This window comes from Galeopterus variegatus, unplaced genomic scaffold, assembly GCF_000696425.1.
Source record: "Galeopterus variegatus unplaced genomic scaffold, G_variegatus-3.0.2 Scaffold7083, whole genome shotgun sequence".
Lineage (NCBI taxonomy): Eukaryota > Metazoa > Chordata > Mammalia > Dermoptera > Cynocephalidae > Galeopterus > Galeopterus variegatus.
Genome location: NW_007733194.1, coordinates 81,529 through 98,778, shown reverse-complemented (window position 1 = coordinate 98,778; position 17,250 = coordinate 81,529). Strand labels below are relative to the sequence as shown.

General features: G+C 40.2%; 1 protein-coding gene across 5 annotated transcripts in view; it reads left to right on the top strand.

Annotated features, from left to right (window-relative positions):
* The window catches only part of LOC103607070 (zinc finger protein 829), a 27,525-nt gene extending 13,409 nt beyond the window's left edge, over positions 1-14,116 (top strand). For all 5 annotated transcript variants that reach the window (XM_008591619.1, XM_008591622.1, XM_008591621.1 and 2 more), the window contains one exon: positions 13,115-14,116. In XM_008591619.1, coding sequence (XP_008589841.1) covers positions 13,115-14,094 — 980 coding nt within the window. In that variant the 3' untranslated portion in view covers positions 14,095-14,116. The remainder of the gene's footprint in view (positions 1-13,114) is intronic.
* Positions 14,117-17,250: the final 3,134 nt, after the last annotated feature.

Sequence of the window (17,250 nt, the reverse complement as noted above, 5' to 3'; positions counted from 1 at the left end):
TTTTCTTTTTTTTTTTTTTTTTTTTTTTCCCAATTTCTGTTTTTGACCTAGCAGTTCTTGTGAGGATGTGGATGGTTTTTTTGGGGGGAGAGGGTCATTTGTTTATTTTTTAATGTGGGAACATTCAAAATATTAGCAGTTTTCTATGGCTGCTTTTGCACTACAGCGACAGTGTTGAACAGTACACAAACTGGAAAATATTTGCTATCTGTATCCTTTCTAGGAAAGTTGCTCAACCCCTGATCTCTATAAACCAATCAGAGTAGAACTCTTATTTGGGGGGTGGGGGGGCAATAGTAGCTTTATTGAGATGTAATACATGCACCATACAGTTTACCTACTTCAAGTGTACAATTCAGTGGGTTTTAGTATATTTATAGTTGTGCAGGCATTACCATAATCAATTTTAGAACATCTTTATCACCTCAAATAAAAGCCCTGTACTCTTTAGCTGTTACTCACACCCTGCTCCGGCATCAAGCAACCACTAATCAATCTACTTTCTGTCTCTGCATTAGTCTATTCCTGACATTTCATATAAATGGAATTATACAATCTGTGATCCTTTGTGACTGTCCTCTTTCACAACATGAAAAACATTTTAAGCGTGTTTTCAAGGTTTATCTATGTTGTATCAGTATTTCATTCCTTTTTATTGCCAAATTATACTCCACTGTGGATAATACCACATTTTATTTATCCATTTATGAGAGTACTTCAAAAAGTTTGTGGAAAAATAGAATTGAAAGACAGTACGAATTTTTCGATCAGCTTTTTGAAGTACCCTTGTACCAGTTGATTTGGATTGTTCCCACTTTTTGGCTATTATGAATAATGCTGTTGTGAACATTTTTGTATAACTTTTTGTGTGGACGTAAGCTTTCATTTCTTTCAGGTTTATTCCTAAGAGTAGAATTTCTGAGTCATGTGGTAACTCTGTGTTTAAACATTTGAGGAACTGCCAGACTGTTTTACAAAGTGCCTGCACCATTTTACATGCTTACCAGCAGTAGATGATAGTTCTGATTTCTCCATATCCTTGCTAACACTTATTATCTTTTTTTATATGGCCATCCTAATAGGTGTGAAAGGGTATCTCATTGTGGTTTTGATTTTCATTTCCCTAATGAGTAATGATGGTGAGCATCTTTTATATGTTCATTGATGATTTGTATATCTTCATTGAAGAAATGTCTGTTCAAGTCCTTTGTCCATTTTTAAACTGCATTTTTTTTGCGGGGCGGGGGGTCTTTTTATTACCGAATCGTAAGAGTTATTTATACATATCCTAGATACAAGTCTTTTATCAGATATATGATTTGCAAATGTTTTCTCCCATACAGTGGGTTTTGTTTTCACTTTACTGATTTCATCCTTTGAGGCATAAAAATTTTTAATTTTGATGAAATCAGTTTATTTTTTTCTTTGGTTGCTTGTGCTTTTGGTGTGAGCTTTTTTAATTTAAAAGCCTTCACAATTAAATGTATTAATATCTTCCAGAGGTAGGAAAATATGTTACACTCTCCCTAGGAAAATATGTTACACTCTCCCTATTGAGAGGTGAAAGTTTTTCTCAATTGTAGACACAAAGAGAGCTTTCCACTTTAGTTCTACAACTTGGCCATGAGATAGAATAAACAAAGAACTTGAGAATTTACCAATATAGATCTCAAGGGTCTTTTCTCCTTTCCAGTAGGCACAAAATATTACAAACAAATTCTTTGTCATCTCACTTAACAGAATGGATCCCCAGATAACTAGATTTCCCATCATCCCAACAGAAATCACTATCAAATCAGATTCCCAATCATTTTAACTTACCAGCCTTGCACAAACTGGAACAAAAACTAGACTTGGCCCCAAAACAGAACAAAAAGCATTGGAAGAATGGAGGGGTGAAGAGAAACAGTGAATGAAAGTAGAGTTGTATTGCTGCCCAGGCAGTAGGAGACATGCTGGGGTTTAAATAGCCCATGAAGTACACCTCTCAAGTAACACAGTTTAATCAACTTCTACTGCTGAATCCATTTGGGCATCTCATTGCAACCTTCAAAATTGTGAGAGTATAATTTTCAAAAGTTAAACATGACTTTTGTAAATACAAGGGCACTTCAAAAAGTCTAATAAACGTTTTGTTTTTTTTTTTTCTTTTTTTAAAGATGACCGGTAAGGGGATCTTAACCCTTGACTTGGTGTTGTCAGCACCACGCTCTCCCAAGTGAGCTAACTGGCCATCCCTACAATAGTGATCCAAACCCATGGCCTTGGTGCTATCAGCACCACACTCTCCCAAGTGAGCCACGGGCCGGCCCTCCAATAAACTTTTTGAAGTACCCCCCTATATGATAAGCACATTTCAAAGATGTATTTAGTTCATTAGTGAGAGAACCATTAATGACAGATAGTAAAGGTGGTTTAGATTGTCCTCAAAAGAAAGAATGCAGGAGTAACATCACTAAGTAGGATATTGTGAAGGTTAACTCTAGGTGTCAACTTGAATACCAAGAAACCTGGTAAAGCCATCTTATTAGGTGTGTCCATGAGGGTGTTTCCAGAAGAGATTAGCATGAGAATCTGAGTGGACTGAGTGGGAAAGATCTGCTCTCAAAATGGGCCGGAACCATCCAGTCTGCTTGGGTCCTAGAAAGAACAAAAAACGGAGAAAAAATGCGAGGTTTTCTCTCTCAGCTGGAGCTGGGATACACTCTTCTCTCCTGCCTGTGGACATCAGAGCTCAAGGCTCTTCAGCTTTTGGGTTCTAGACTTACACCATGGACACCATTGGCTTCCCTGGTTCTGAGGCTCCAGACTTGGACTGAGCCATGCTACTGGCATCCAGTTTGAAGATGGTTTCTTGTGAGACTTCTCTCCACAATTACGTGACCTAATTCCCTTAATAAATCCCCTGTTGTACATTCGGCATCCAGTTTGAAGATGGTTTCTTGTGAGACTTCTCTCCACAATTACGTGACCTAATTCCTTTAATAAATCCCCTGTTGTACATTCATAACATATCCTATTGATTCTGTCTCTGGAGAACCCTGACTAATACAGATTTTGGTACCAGGAGTGGAGCATTTCTTACAACAAATACTTGAGAATGTGGATGCAGTTTTGGAACTGGGTGCTGAGGAGAAGCTGGAAGAGTTGGGAGGAACAGGCTAGGAAAAGCCTAGATGCTGATGAGGAAAGTTTGGAACGTTTTAGAGATGTTAACTGGTGGTGACCAAATGCTTATGGAAATATGAACTATAAAGACCATTCTAAGGAGGTCTCAGATAGAAATGAGAAGGAGCTTACTGGTAACTGGGGCAAAGATCTTTGCTACGAACTGGCAAAGAACTTGGCTGCATTCTGTTCATGCCCCAAAATTTTATGGAATGTGGAACTCCAACATACTGACCTAGGGTATTTGGTGGAAGAAATTTCTAAACAGCAAAGCATTAAGGAAGCTGCATGGTTGCTTGCAACAGCCAGTGCTGAGTTATGGCAGAAAAGGCATGATGTGAGGCCAGAATTTAAAAGGGAAGCAGACTGCAGATTTAGAAAATTTGCTGCCTGGCCATGTGGTAGAAAAGCAGAGAGCATTCTCAGGAGAAAAATGCAATGGTGCAGCCTGGTAGCTCTTTGCTAAGGAGATTAGTACAGAAGAAAGGGATTATCAAGAGAAGAGGAAAAGGCCCTGAAGGCATTTCAGAGATCTTGGAGGCTGTGTCTTCCCTCACAGGCCCTGAGGCCTAAGGAGACAGAAAGGTCTTGGGGAACAGGCCTTAGGTACCCTTCTTAGGCTCGCTGCCCAGGGTGACCTCAGGAAGCTTCCAGCACCAGCACCCTGGCTGCTTTGGCTGCTCCAGCCATGGCTAAATTGGCCTCAGGTGTGTCTGGACCCACAGCTTTGGAAAACACAAGCCAGAAGCCTTGGTGGCATCCACCTGGTTAGATCTGCAGGCTCGCAGAGTGCCACAGTTGTGGAGGCTTGGAAGCCTCCACCCTGATTTCAAAGGATGTATGGAAAAGCCTAGGGGCTCAGGAAGAGATCTATCACAGGGGCAGAGTCACCTCAGACAGACTTCAGTAGAGCAATAGCCAAAATGTGGGGTCAGAGTTGCAGCAGAGAATTCCCACCAGAGGCATGCCTAGTGGAACCATAGGAGCAGGACTGCCACGGAGACCACAGACTTCTAGAGCTACCAGCATGCAGTGCCAGCCTACAAAAGCTAAAGCATCACCTGAGATTAGGAAAGCCATATAAGTGGAGCTGCCTGAGGATTTGGGGACCCAACCCCTGTGTGCAGAAGACATCAAACGTGGTCAAGATATACGATTCTTCAGCTGGGTTTTAGACTTAAGCTTAAGACCCATTACCCTGTTCTTTTGGCCTATTTCTCCTTTATGAACAGGAATATTTACCCTATGCTTGTCCCACCATTGTATCTTAGAAGTAGATAACTTTTTTTCATTTCACAGGTGGGACTAGATGCTGATGAGGAAAGTTTGGAACTTTGGACTTTTGAGTTGAAGCAAGTTAAGACTTTGGAGATGGAATGAATGACACTGAGAAGGACATCAACTTTGGGGGCCGGGGCATGATGTGGGTTGAATTGTATCCCCCAAGTTTTATGTATTAGAGGCTTGAACCCCACTGTGACAGTATTAAGAGGGTGGGAAATCCTATTATGGTAATTGAAAGGTGGAACCTTTAAGAGGTAGGTAGATTGTGAGGAACATGCCCTAATGAATGGATTAATAATGGTGGTCATGGATGTGGTTCTGAGGGCTTTAAGGAGAGTATGTGAGAGTCTCTCTCTCTGCTCTGCCATTTTCTGCCATGTGAGACTCCTGCATTGCCATAAAGCCATCACCAAAGAGGACCCTCACCAGATGTGTTCCCTGGACATTGGACTTCCCAGCATCCAGAACTATAAGCAATAAATTTTGTTCTTTTACAAATTACCCACTTCCACATATTTTGTTTTAAGCAACAGAAATGGACTAATACATATATAGAAACTGTCTTCACCCACACTTGTCATTATTCAGCTTTTTACTTTCTCATGTCTAATAGGTCAAAAGTAATATTTCATCCATGCTTTAATTTTTATTTCTAATTATTAATGAGTATGGACATCTGATTAGCCTTGTTCATTACCTTTATCAGCCTTGTTCCTACCCTTATTGAGGTCACTAACTTCTTCCTGTTGGTTTACAAATACTTGTAGTCTATCTTCTTGTTCATTACCTTTATCAGCCTTGTTCCTACCCTTATTGAGGTCACTAACTTCTTCCTGTCGGTTTACAAATACTTGTAGTCTACTATATGTTATATTTGTCTATAGTGTTCCTTCATTGAGCAGAAATCCTTAACTTTAATGTATTCAGTTGATGTGTTTTGCCTTATGGTTTGGACCAAAAGATATTATTTAAGATATCTTTGTTTTCACCAAAATGTTTTCCTATGTTTCCTTCCAAAACCAAAGTTTTATCTTTCACATTATGTATTTAACCCATTTGGAATAATCCATTTAGATGATGTTAGGCAGGGACCATGGTTTTTTCCCTTCTCATAATTTGAACCATTTTTCCTTCTACCATCCATTAAAGAATTTTTGCTTTCTTCATTGATTTGTGGTGCTGTCTTTACTGGGTAATAAATTCTCACACATACATGAGTCTGTCTCTGCTCTATTCTCTCTTTCTCAGATATGTTACTCTGTATTTATGCCAGTAACTGGGGCGTTGGGGGGGCTGTTTCTTTTAATATCTGAAAGAGCAAGCATTCCTTTAGTGTTTTGTTTTTCATTTCATATCCAAGGTTTACTTAGCCTCTGATGTACTTTTGCTCTTCCATATAAAATTTTAGAATAAATCTGAGTCGTTAAAAAAAATCCAACTAGAGCCTCAATTGGGATTACTTTGAATTTATAGATAAACTTGAAGAATATTGACATCTTTATAATACTAAATTGTCCTTTCCAGGAGCATGGAATGTTGACTCATTCAGGTTATTTTTAGGTCCTTTATTAGAGTTTAAAATTATCATTCATAGCTATCCTTTTATTAATTGACTAAACTTCTAGATTTTTTAAAATAGATTTTGTTGCTGTTGTGAGCATATATAATTTTCTAGTTGGTTATTGTTAGTGCAGAGAAATACTACTAGAACACATCAATTGAATACATTAAAGTTAAAGATTTCTGTTCAATGAAGGAACACTGCAGACAAATTTAATGTATAGAAGATGGACTAGAAGTACTTGAAAATCAACAGGAAGAAGTTAGTGACCTCAAGTTTGTAAGCTGATCTTGTATACAACTGTATTGAACTTACAGGCTTTTTTTATTCTCTTGGTCTTTCTGGTTAGATCATTAAGTTATCTGCATATTATTAGATTTATGTCTTCCCTTTCAATCATCATACTTGTTATTTCTTTGCTTACCGTGGTAGCCAGGACTTCAGGACTCTCTTATTGGTAATAGTGATAATGGGCATCTGTATTAGTTTTTGTGTTGCTATGACGGTACAACTGAGACTAGGTAATTTATAATGAAAAGAGGTTTTTGGCTCATGGTTCTGGGACAGCTGCATCTGGCCGAGCCTCAGGCTGTTTTTACTCATGGTGTAAAGCTGCAGGGCAGCCTCTGTGTGCAAGGAGATCACATGGCAAGAGAGGGAGGAGGTGCCAGGCTTCTCTTAATAACCCACTCTCAAGGGAACTAATAGGGTGATAACTTACTCCACCCCCTCCAGGGAGGGCATTAATCTATTCATGAGGGATCCACCCCCATGACCCAAACACCTCCCAGTAGGCTATACTTCCCAATACTCCACATTGGGGGTCAAACTTCAACATAAGCTTTGGAGAACCAATCATATCCAGACTATATCAGCATCCATTCTTTTTTCCATCTTATAGGGTGTTATTTAAAGTTTCTTCACTTAAGTGTAATGTTTGCAATAGTTCTGATAACTTTTATCAAGTTACAGATGTTACCTTGCAATGCTTTTTTGCTAAGAGTTATCATAACAGGTGTTGACCACATCATATAACTTTTCTGTATCCAAGATGATCACTGTAGTGTGTAGTCTTAATTTCACAGCAGTTGCATCCTCTGGTGTTTGGCCATTTTGGCCTGTAAGCTCATATTCCCATAAGGATATCAACCCCTTTGGCAGTGTGCCTGGGGAAGAGTCATAAGCCAGACCCTCATCTGTGTCCCTTCTGGATGGATTAAGAAATGGGAGGAGATGAGCTCAGGATGGAGAGCCCCAAGATGTACAGATTCACTGCTGATAGCTGTTTGCTACAGCTCCACCAGGCAACTCGTCATCAGGATTTCATCTTTCAGCATTTGCAGAGCAACAGTATACAGGAAGCATCAGTCTCTGTTTTTGTAATCCAGCAGTTCTGGTGAGTTTTAATAGTTTAGAGGGCAGAGGAGCAGATGCTTGCAGGCAACTGGTCAGCCATATTTCTCTGTCCAGCAAGGCTTTTTCTTTGCCTTGGTGGTGTCCCACTGACTCAGTGGCCTGGGCTTTTGCCCCAGTTTCTGTGGTAAAGGCACAGGCAGTGGTGGTCCCGAGGCAGTTCAGCAAAAGACTATATCAGAACTTAAAAGACTTCACCTCCAGACTAAACTTTCTCTGCCTTCTGTTAGCATATATCCAGGCAAGTAGCCTACACACTAAAACACACACATATTTACACCAGTCTTCACTTTCCCTAGGGTTTTTCATAGTGTGAGTCAGTTTCACAAATCCAAGTTATATAATTTTCTACAGTCAGGAAAGGAAGCCAGAAGTTTGTGCACATTGGAGATCTAGACAGGAACTGTTGGTTCTTTTTTTTTTTTTAATTTTCTAAAAAGATGACTGGTAAGGGGATCTTAACCCTTGGCTTGGTGTTGTCAGTACCACGCTCAGCCAGTGAGCAAACTGGCCATCCCTATATAGGATCCGAACCCATGGCCTTGGTGTTATCAGCACCGCACTCTCCCGAGTGAGCCACAGGCCGGCCCCTTGTTGGTTCTTTTTTTAAAAAATATCTGTCATTTTCATTTTCTAAGAAGTGTGCGTGTGTATGTTTTGTGTTCCTTTGTTTTGTATCTTATTAAAGTTTTTTTTTTTTCCTTTTTGTCTTTTTTACTGACGGGTAACGGGATCGCAACCCTCGGTGTCGCGCCCGTCCCGGGGACCGGCAATGGGATCGCAACCTTCGGTGTTGCGCCCGCACCGCGCTCAGCCAGTGAGCGGGAACTGGTCTCCACATGGGATCCGAACCCTCACCGGGAGTGCCGCCACACTCCCAAGCGGCACACTCTCCAGTGCGCCACCGGGCCGGCCCCTTATTAAAGTTTAATGGATACCAGATCTTTTATCTTTGAGGTAATTATATTTCTTTGCCATTTTCTTCTGTTCATTGCATTGACTGTTTCCTCACAGATACTTTGTCGTTTTTTCAGTCTGCTTTCCTCAATGGAAGCTTCAAGTCATGGCAGTGACTAAGAAGAGAGTTAGCTGAAGTTTGAGAAGAAGAGAGTAAAGATAAAAAGTACTGAGGAAATGGAGCAAGACTGCCAAACAGAGGTGTCTGGCACTCGTCCCCCCACCAAAAAAGAGAGACTAAAACAACAAACAATTATATTTTGACTGCAACAACTAAACAAATACACTGCAGACCACCAGCGGAATGAAAAAATCCTTGTGGGGCATGGAAGATGGGAACACCACCATAGAGAGCAGAGCAAGGAATCCATCTCTGCTTTGCTGCAGGGGCAGACTTGGAGTCAGGTGGAGAGAAAAACCTCCAAACGCCAACTATTTCCACTGCTGCCACAAACACCAGCAATCCCTTCCACAAGAGAGGCCCCCAGTCCTTTCAGGCCCCAAACTCAGAGAGTAGCTGCACAGCCTCAGAGTAAAAGCCCAGTGAGAGGAACCCCCCTCCTGCCCTAAATGGCTACAGCACAGTGCCATCTTGAAATTGAACCCATGGCCAGAGCTAGAGTACACAATGCCCTGGACCTGGTGAAACTGACTTCCTCCATCCTGAGGCCCCACCTACATTCTACCACATTCACACAGGTGCCAGCAAGACCACAACCCTGGCTGCCTGGACCCTCGGCCAGATGGAAAGACTGAGAACCCATCATCAGAACCCATATGGCACCCTCTTCTTCCACAGGTGAGCAGGTAGACCAGCTGAGCAGGGAAGCCAACAATAAGTGGGGACCACTGAGCCCACAGGTGTCATTAGGCATGATTGGTTAAATCACTAGCCATGTGATTGAACTCAATATCCAATCCTTCTTCCCTCCCTGAAGATCAGGGGGTGGGATTGGCTAAAAGTCCCTTCCCTCTAATCACAAGCTTTATCTTTCTTGCTTGGCCAACTCTTCCCAAACTATCTATGGGCCCACCATGAATCATTTGATTAGTCTAAACTCAGGTATGGACAAAAGGGACTCATTGTGAATAATGAAATACATTCCTATCTGGAAATCCCAAGGGCTTTTGAAACTCTGTGCCAGGAACCGGGAACAACAACCAGATATGTTCTTTATTTTATCACAAGTATGTATGTCTTCTGTTAATCCTTTGTCCTCATTTCATTACGCATGGCCACCCCTATGCCTGATGTTCTTGAGTCCAGATTCCCTCTGGATCCATTTTTCTAGATTTCTAGTTTTCCATGAGAGTAGAGGAGTATAATCATCCTTCTCTGTGAAGTAGAAGAGATGGTCTTGGGGTCTCACCACTCATATGATCTTTTAACTCATTCTTCAGCTTTCAGTATTTTCTGCTTTCAAGTCACTATGAGAAGTGCCTGATGCCTGCAATTCTTATGCATTTGTGGGGATCTGTACCATGAATTAGTACTATAGAATTCACCCACTCTAGGCCAGAATTTGAATTTCTCTTTCCGATGGAGTCCATTTGTTGGCTTTCCAGTTTCCAAGTTTTATTGCTACTGCCTCTTCTCCAGTATGCTTTGTCCTAGTGGGGTTTGTCTTAACCTTTGTTAAGCTTTTAATGTAATTTTACTGTAGATTCACAAGTAGTGGTAAACTCATATGTGCAATCTGCCATTTTTAACAGAAATTATATCCCTTTTAAAATTAAAAGTACAGTTGATACTCATTACATATAGATTCCATATTTACAAATTTATCTATGTACTAAAATTTATTTATAATAGTAAATTCAATATCAACAGAGCTTTTGTGGTCATATGTAGAGAGGCAAAAAATTGGAGTCTCCGGGCCGGCCCAGTGGCGCACTGGAGAGTGCGCCGCTTGGGAGCACAGTGGTGCTCCCACCGAGGGTTCGGATCCCATGTGGAGACCGGTTCCCGCTCACTGGCTGAGCGTGGTGCGGGCGCAACACCGAGGGTTGCGATCCCGTTGCCAGTCAGTAAAAAAGACAAAAAGGAAAAAAAAAATTGGAGTCTCCTAACCCACTTTTCCAGCTGAGGTCAAACGAGATGTTGCTCTGCCTTCTTTTAGCTCACGTACTGTAAAGTATCCTTTTTGCAGTCTACTTAGAGCCACATTTTTCACAATTTTGTCTGTTTTGTTGGTGATTTCATTGTTTAAAATGGCCCCCAAGCATAGTGCTAAAGTGCTGTCTAGCATTCCTAAACACAGATGGTGAATTTATAGAACATAACTACTGTCAATAACAAGAATTGACTATATATTTTTTTAATTTTTTTTTGAGAACAGTACATCTAACAGTACATTTTATTGCCTCAGTAATTCAACAAATTATGTATTGAGCATCTAATATGTTTTAGGCATTTTGCCAAAAGCTGAGTATCCATTGGTGAAAATATCAAACATTCTTTACCTCTAAGATCTATGCGGATGTACATAACATTACAAATAATAAGTGGTATTAAAAAGCACAGTTATCTGGGGCCTACTAACAGGAAGACCATAATTTAGCCTCCCTAGAAATATGCTATGTGAGCAGAGGCCTAAATGATGAGCTGCATTTAGCAGTGCCAATGACAGTGTTGGGGGTTGGGGAATACCAAGAAAAGGGGAAACTCCTGTGGGAAGGCTCTGAGGGGGAGGAAGAACTTGGTATGTTTGAAGGACTGGGATTTTCTGAGCAAGTGGAAGTGGAGTATAAGACAAGGTTGGAGAGCCATGTTAGTATGAACTTACTGGTAATTACCAAGGAGTTTAGATTTTCAGTAGAGCAAGCTAGACCAAATACCGCTCCAGGTGCTGGAACATAATGGGGATACTAGAAATCTAGAAAAATGGATCCAGAGGGAATCTGGACTCAAGAACATCAGGCATAGGGGTGGCCATGGGTAATGAAATGAGGACAAAGGATTAACAGAAGACATACATACTTGTGATAAAATAAAGAACGTATCTGGTTGTTGTTCCTGGTTCCTGGCACAGAGTTTCAAAAGCCCTTGGGATTTCCAGATAGGAATGTATTTCATTATTCACAATGAGTCCCTTTTGTCCATACCTGAGTTTAGACTAATCAAATGATTCATGGTGGGCCCATAGATAGTTTGGGAAGAGTTGGCCAAGCAAGAAAGATAAAGCTTGTGATTAGAGGGAAGGGACTTTTAGCCAATCCCACCCCCTGATCTTCAGGGAGGGAAGAAGGATTGGATATTGAGTTCAATCACATGGCTAGTGATTTAACCAATCATGCCTAATGACACCTGTGGGCTCAGTGGTCCCCACTTATTGTTGGCTTCCCTGCTCAGCTGGTCTACCTGCTCACCTGTGGAAGAAGAGGGTGCCATATGGGTTCTGATGATGGGTTCTCAGTCTTTCCATCTGGCCGAGGGTCCAGGCAGCCAGGGTTGTGGTCTTGCTGGCACCTGTGTGAATGTGGTAGAATGTAGGTGGGGCCTCAGGATGGAGGAAGTCAGTTTCACCAGGTCCAGGGCATTGTGTACTCTAGCTCTGGCCATGGGTTCAATTTCAAGATGGCACTGTGCTGTAGCCATTTAGGGCAGGAGGGGGGTTCCTCTCACTGGGCTTTTACTCTGAGGCTGTGCAGCTACTCTCTGAGTTTGGGGCCTGAAAGGACTGGGGGCCTCTCTTGTGGAAGGGATTGCTGGTGTTTGTGGCAGCAGTGGAAATAGTTGGCGTTTGGAGGTTTTTCTCTCCACCTGACTCCAAGTCTGCCCCTGCAGCAAAGCAGAGATGGATTCCTTGCTCTGCTCTCTATGGTGGTGTTCCCATCTTCCATGCCCCACAAGGATTTTTTCATTCCGCTGGTGGTCTGCAGTGTATTTGTTTAGTTGTTGCAGTCAAAATATAATTGTTTGTTGTTTTAGTCTCTCTTTTTTGGTGGGGGGACGAGTGCCAGACACCTCTGTTTGGCAGTCTTGCTCCATTTCCTCAGTACTTTTTATCTTTACTCTCTTCTTCTCAAACTTCAGCTAACTCTCTTCTTAGTCACTGCCATGACTTGAAGCTTCCATTTCTTTTTCTCCCAAGGTCAGCGCCACAGAATTCCAGGGTAGAATTTTCAGTGAATCTCCAAATCATACCATGTTCTATCCACAGAAGAGATTTATCTACCATTCCTGCCAGTTTTGTTCAGCATCTTAGTCTTGCTGCAGGCTTTCTCCCCATGTGAATTTGCTAACAGTGTACATTTGCACAGAGTCACTGAACCCACCCCCATTTACATATTTCAACACATCCTTCTCAATATCCTTTGATGTAGGTCTGATAATTATCCATAAATTGAAAAACATACAGTATGATGCTCTGTGCATGTGAGCATGTTTACATGCATGTGTATATGATTAGAATTGCTGTAATAATATATGGAGGATAGCCCTGAACAGTGTGAATTCTCTTGGGTTTCAGGAGATTCTGATCTGTACCAGAATTTAAGGATCATAGAGGTCATCTACTTCCCTCACCACCCTCCTCAGCTTCTTTTATTACCTCTATTTAATGTCTGTGCTTTTCTTGTCAATTTTACAAATTGCTTAGTCATATTTGAGAACTGTCTAAGCATTCACTTTCCCAAATATTATTTTCAGTTTAATCTTCTCATTTCCTTTTTAGAAGAAAATTCCCCAGAATAGGAAAAATGAATATTTGCTTTTTTACTTTCTTTCAGATCTGCAATCAATGTGTGAGACCAAGATATTATCTCTAAAGAAGAGACATTTCAGTCAAGTAATACTTACCTGTGAAGACAGGCCCACTTTTATCCAGCCCACATTTTTTACCACACATCAAAAAACTATTAATGAAGAGAAACCCTGTGAGTGTAAGATATGTGGAAAGACCTTTAATCAGAACTCACGATGTATTCAGCATCGGAGAATTCATTCTGGTGAAAAACCGTATGAATGTAAGGAGTGTGGAAAATCCTTTAGTCGTGGCTCACTTGTCACTCGACATCAGAGGATTCACTCTGGCGAAAAACCCTACGAATGCAAGGAATGTGGGAAGGCTTTTAGTTGTAGTTCTTACTTTTCTCAACATCAAAGGATTCACACTGGTGAGAAACCCTATGAATGCAAGGAATGTGGAAAAGCCTTTAATTATTGCTCAAACCTTAATGATCATCAGAGAATTCACACTGGTGAGAAACCCTATGAATGTAAAGTATGTGGAAAAGCCTTTACTAAAAGTTCACAACTTTTTCCACATCTGAGAATTCATACTGGTGAGAAACCTTATGAATGTAAGGAATGTGGGAAGGCCTTTACTCAACACTCAAGGCTTATTCAGCATCAGAGAATGCATACTGGTGAGAAACCTTACGAATGTAAGAAATGTGGGAAGGCCTTTAGTAGCGCCTCAACACTTACTAACCATCACAGAATTCATGCTGGTGAGAAACTCTATGAATGTAAAGAATGTGGAAAGGCCTTTATTCAGAGTTCAGAACTTATTCAACATCAGAGAATCCATACAGATGAAAAACCATATGAATGTAATGAATGCGGGAAGGCCTTTAATAAAGGCTCAAACCTTACTAGACATCAGAGGATCCACACTGGTGAGAAACCCTATGACTGTAAGGAATGTGGAAAGGCCTTTGGTAGTCGCTCAGACCTCGTTCGCCATGAGGGAATTCATACTGGGTGAATAATAGAAAGCAAGGCCCTTTTGTTAATTTTTATAATATTTTAAAAAACTGACAATGAAAACAAACCAGGAAATGAATGATCAGAAGTTCTCCTGTGTATCAGTTTTCTAGGGCTACCATAACAAAGTACCAAGTACCAATAACTTGGCTTAAAACAACAGAAATTTATTCTCTCACAGTTTTAGAGCCTAGAAATCCAAAATCAAGGTTGTTAGCGGTTAGTTCCTTTTGAGGACTCTGAGGGAGAATCTGTTTTATGTTTTTCTCCTAGCTTCTGATAACAGCCAGGATTCCTTGGCATTCCTTGGCTTGTTTCATTTCAGTCTGCCTCCATGTTCCCATTGCATTCTCCCTGTATATATGTCTGTGTCTCTCCTGCTCTCATATGCACACCAGTCGTTGGATTAGGGTCACCTATTGACCTCATCTTAACTTGATAACATCTGCAAATGCCCTATTTCCTTATAGACCACATTCACAGGTACCAGGGGTTAGGATTTCAACATATGCTTTTGGGGGACACAATTCAACCCATAATACCCTATTAGCACTATTTTGTATAATGTATTTATAATTTTTAAACACATAACCTGTTAAATATATTTGATTCTATCTCAAAAGTACTTAGCCAGGTACCAGGGGTTAGGATTTCAACATATGCTTTTGGGGGACACAATTCAACCCATAATACTCTATTAGCACTATTTTGTATAATGTATTTATAATTTTTAAACACATAACCTGTTAAATATATTTGATTCTATCTCAAAAGTACTTAGGAATTCCTTCCTCTCCCATTGTTTGTTCTCCTTAATATATTTGTGTTTATATTAGCTTACGTTTTAAGGCCATCTTTCTGTTGCTGTGATCTACAGATCTGTGCTTCCACCACTACTACACTGTAAATTGTGTTATATAGACTGTGAATTCCTGGCAGAATTGTAATTTTATTTTTGAAGGCAACTCCATTTCTTTTTTCCTTATCTACAATTAATGTTTTCTTACTGTAAAAAAAGAAAAAGAAGAACACCAGAGGAGCACAAAGAAAAAAATTAGGATTATTTGTAATCCTACCAACCAGAGCTGACTACTTTCAAATTGTTACAGCAAATCTTTCCAGACTTTATTTTAAAAGTGTAATTATAATATGCATGCTATACTATCAGACCTATTTTTATTATTCTAACATATACCACAATTACTGTTTCAGTAAGTAAAGATCTTTATCATTATTTATAATGGTGTCATAATATTCTTTAATGTGGCCAACTATCATTTTGTTAACTACTGCCATGCATTATGGTACCATCTGAAGCTTTGCAAAAAATTACAAAAGTTTTTATGCTTTTTTGTTTTTCTTTAAAAACATTTAAATTTAATGCTGAAATAACTAATGAACATTTTCTCCTTATAAAATATTGCCAACAGTTCCAATCCCTTCATTGTAATCACTTTTATTAATGTTATTTATCCTTCCAGACTTTTTTTTAACTATTTATATATATATATACATGTTCACACACAAATATGCATGTATGAGGGTACTTTTAAAAGTTTGTGGAAAAATAGAATTAAAAGGTAATACAAATCTTTCCATGATTAGTGCTGCTTTATAATTTTTTATGTGTAAATATATATACTAATAATGTGTGTGTTGGGTTGCCGTGAGGATTAAGTGAATTAAGAATTGTAAAATGGTTGGAACTGTTCTTAACATACAGTAAAGACCTAGTGGATATTATCCAGTTTTAACATTGGTTATCTTCATCATTGCTATTATTTGTGTGAAGGACTTTAATCATGTTATACAGCTTAGTTGACATCAGAAAATTTGTAATGAGAAAGACCAGTGAGTGTAATGTTTGTAGGAAAGCTCGTCATTCTATTGAGTGACTCTTTCAAGAGCCCAGCACTGTGTAATTCTAAGAAGTGATATGTGTGTCTTGGTTACTATCAGTAACATCTATAACTAAAGAAAATAAGGGGTGTCCTGGCAAGGCTTACGTTGCGGCCTTGGTATATGTAGAGACATGTATAATCTTTATTTATATCTTGGGTATCTACGAGGCAAGAGATTTCCAGACTTTTTTTTTACTCTGAAGAGGACATTTTTAGGCAATGTAAAGATAGGGCCTCTTGTTGTCCAGGGCATTCAATGCTAAAGTGACTGCCTGAAGTTGACTGCCAAGTGTGTTGTCCCTTGGTTCCCATCATTTATTTATCAGGGGCATCCTGGCTAAGGGATGGAAAGTAGCAACATTCCACTGAGCTCCGTCATTTATGATGGTTGGTAGTGTCATTTGCATAGTCTGAATCCCCATTGCTGTTTACTCTGTGACTTCAAAGAGACTCCCTAGGTAGTCAAGGAGTCTGGGAGAGGGGAGATTTCCTCCAATACCATGGCATCTGGCAAAGGACTGAGGATAGGGGAGACCATCCCCTCCTGCATGTGGAATGAAGACCCAGATTTTCTTCATCCTAAGGAGGCCTCAGTAGCTGTGCTGAGCTTGTGAGGCACTGTTTCCATTACCCAAAGCATAAAGGGCAGCTAAATATGGGGTGTCACAGGCTCAGGTTCTCTAGAGCCTCTATTTCCAGGAAAGCCAGTCACTGGTTGTTTTAATGATGTATAGCACAAGGCCAAGAGGAACAGTTTCTTGCATCAGAAGCCCTTGAACAACTTATGGACCTTTTATTATTATTATTATTATTAATTATTATTATTATTATTATTATTATTTTGGTGGCTGGCCAGTATGGGCCGAACCGTTGACCTTAGTCCAGAGGCTCCAGGAGGTCTAAGAGGTTACCAAAGCCTCTACAGTGAAGAAGTCTGAAGGCACTAACAGCAGTGCCTTGTTGACTTTAATTTGGACAGATTTTAGAGTCTTTTGTCAGAGGAAGCCCCATTTCAAGTGGGCTGATTTGTAAGTAGCAGCATTAGCTAGATGAAGTAAAATTTATAAATGAGGAATATGTTGCTACCAGAACCTAAAAAGGTCTAAAAGATGTTGGACTTGTGTGTCTGTAACGAGTGTGTCAAATTAATCTCCTAGAAGGACGATGTCATTAATGTACAATAGTCTCCCCTTATCCCTGGAGTATATGTCCCAAGACCCCTGGTGGATGCCTGAAACTGTGGATAGTACCAAACC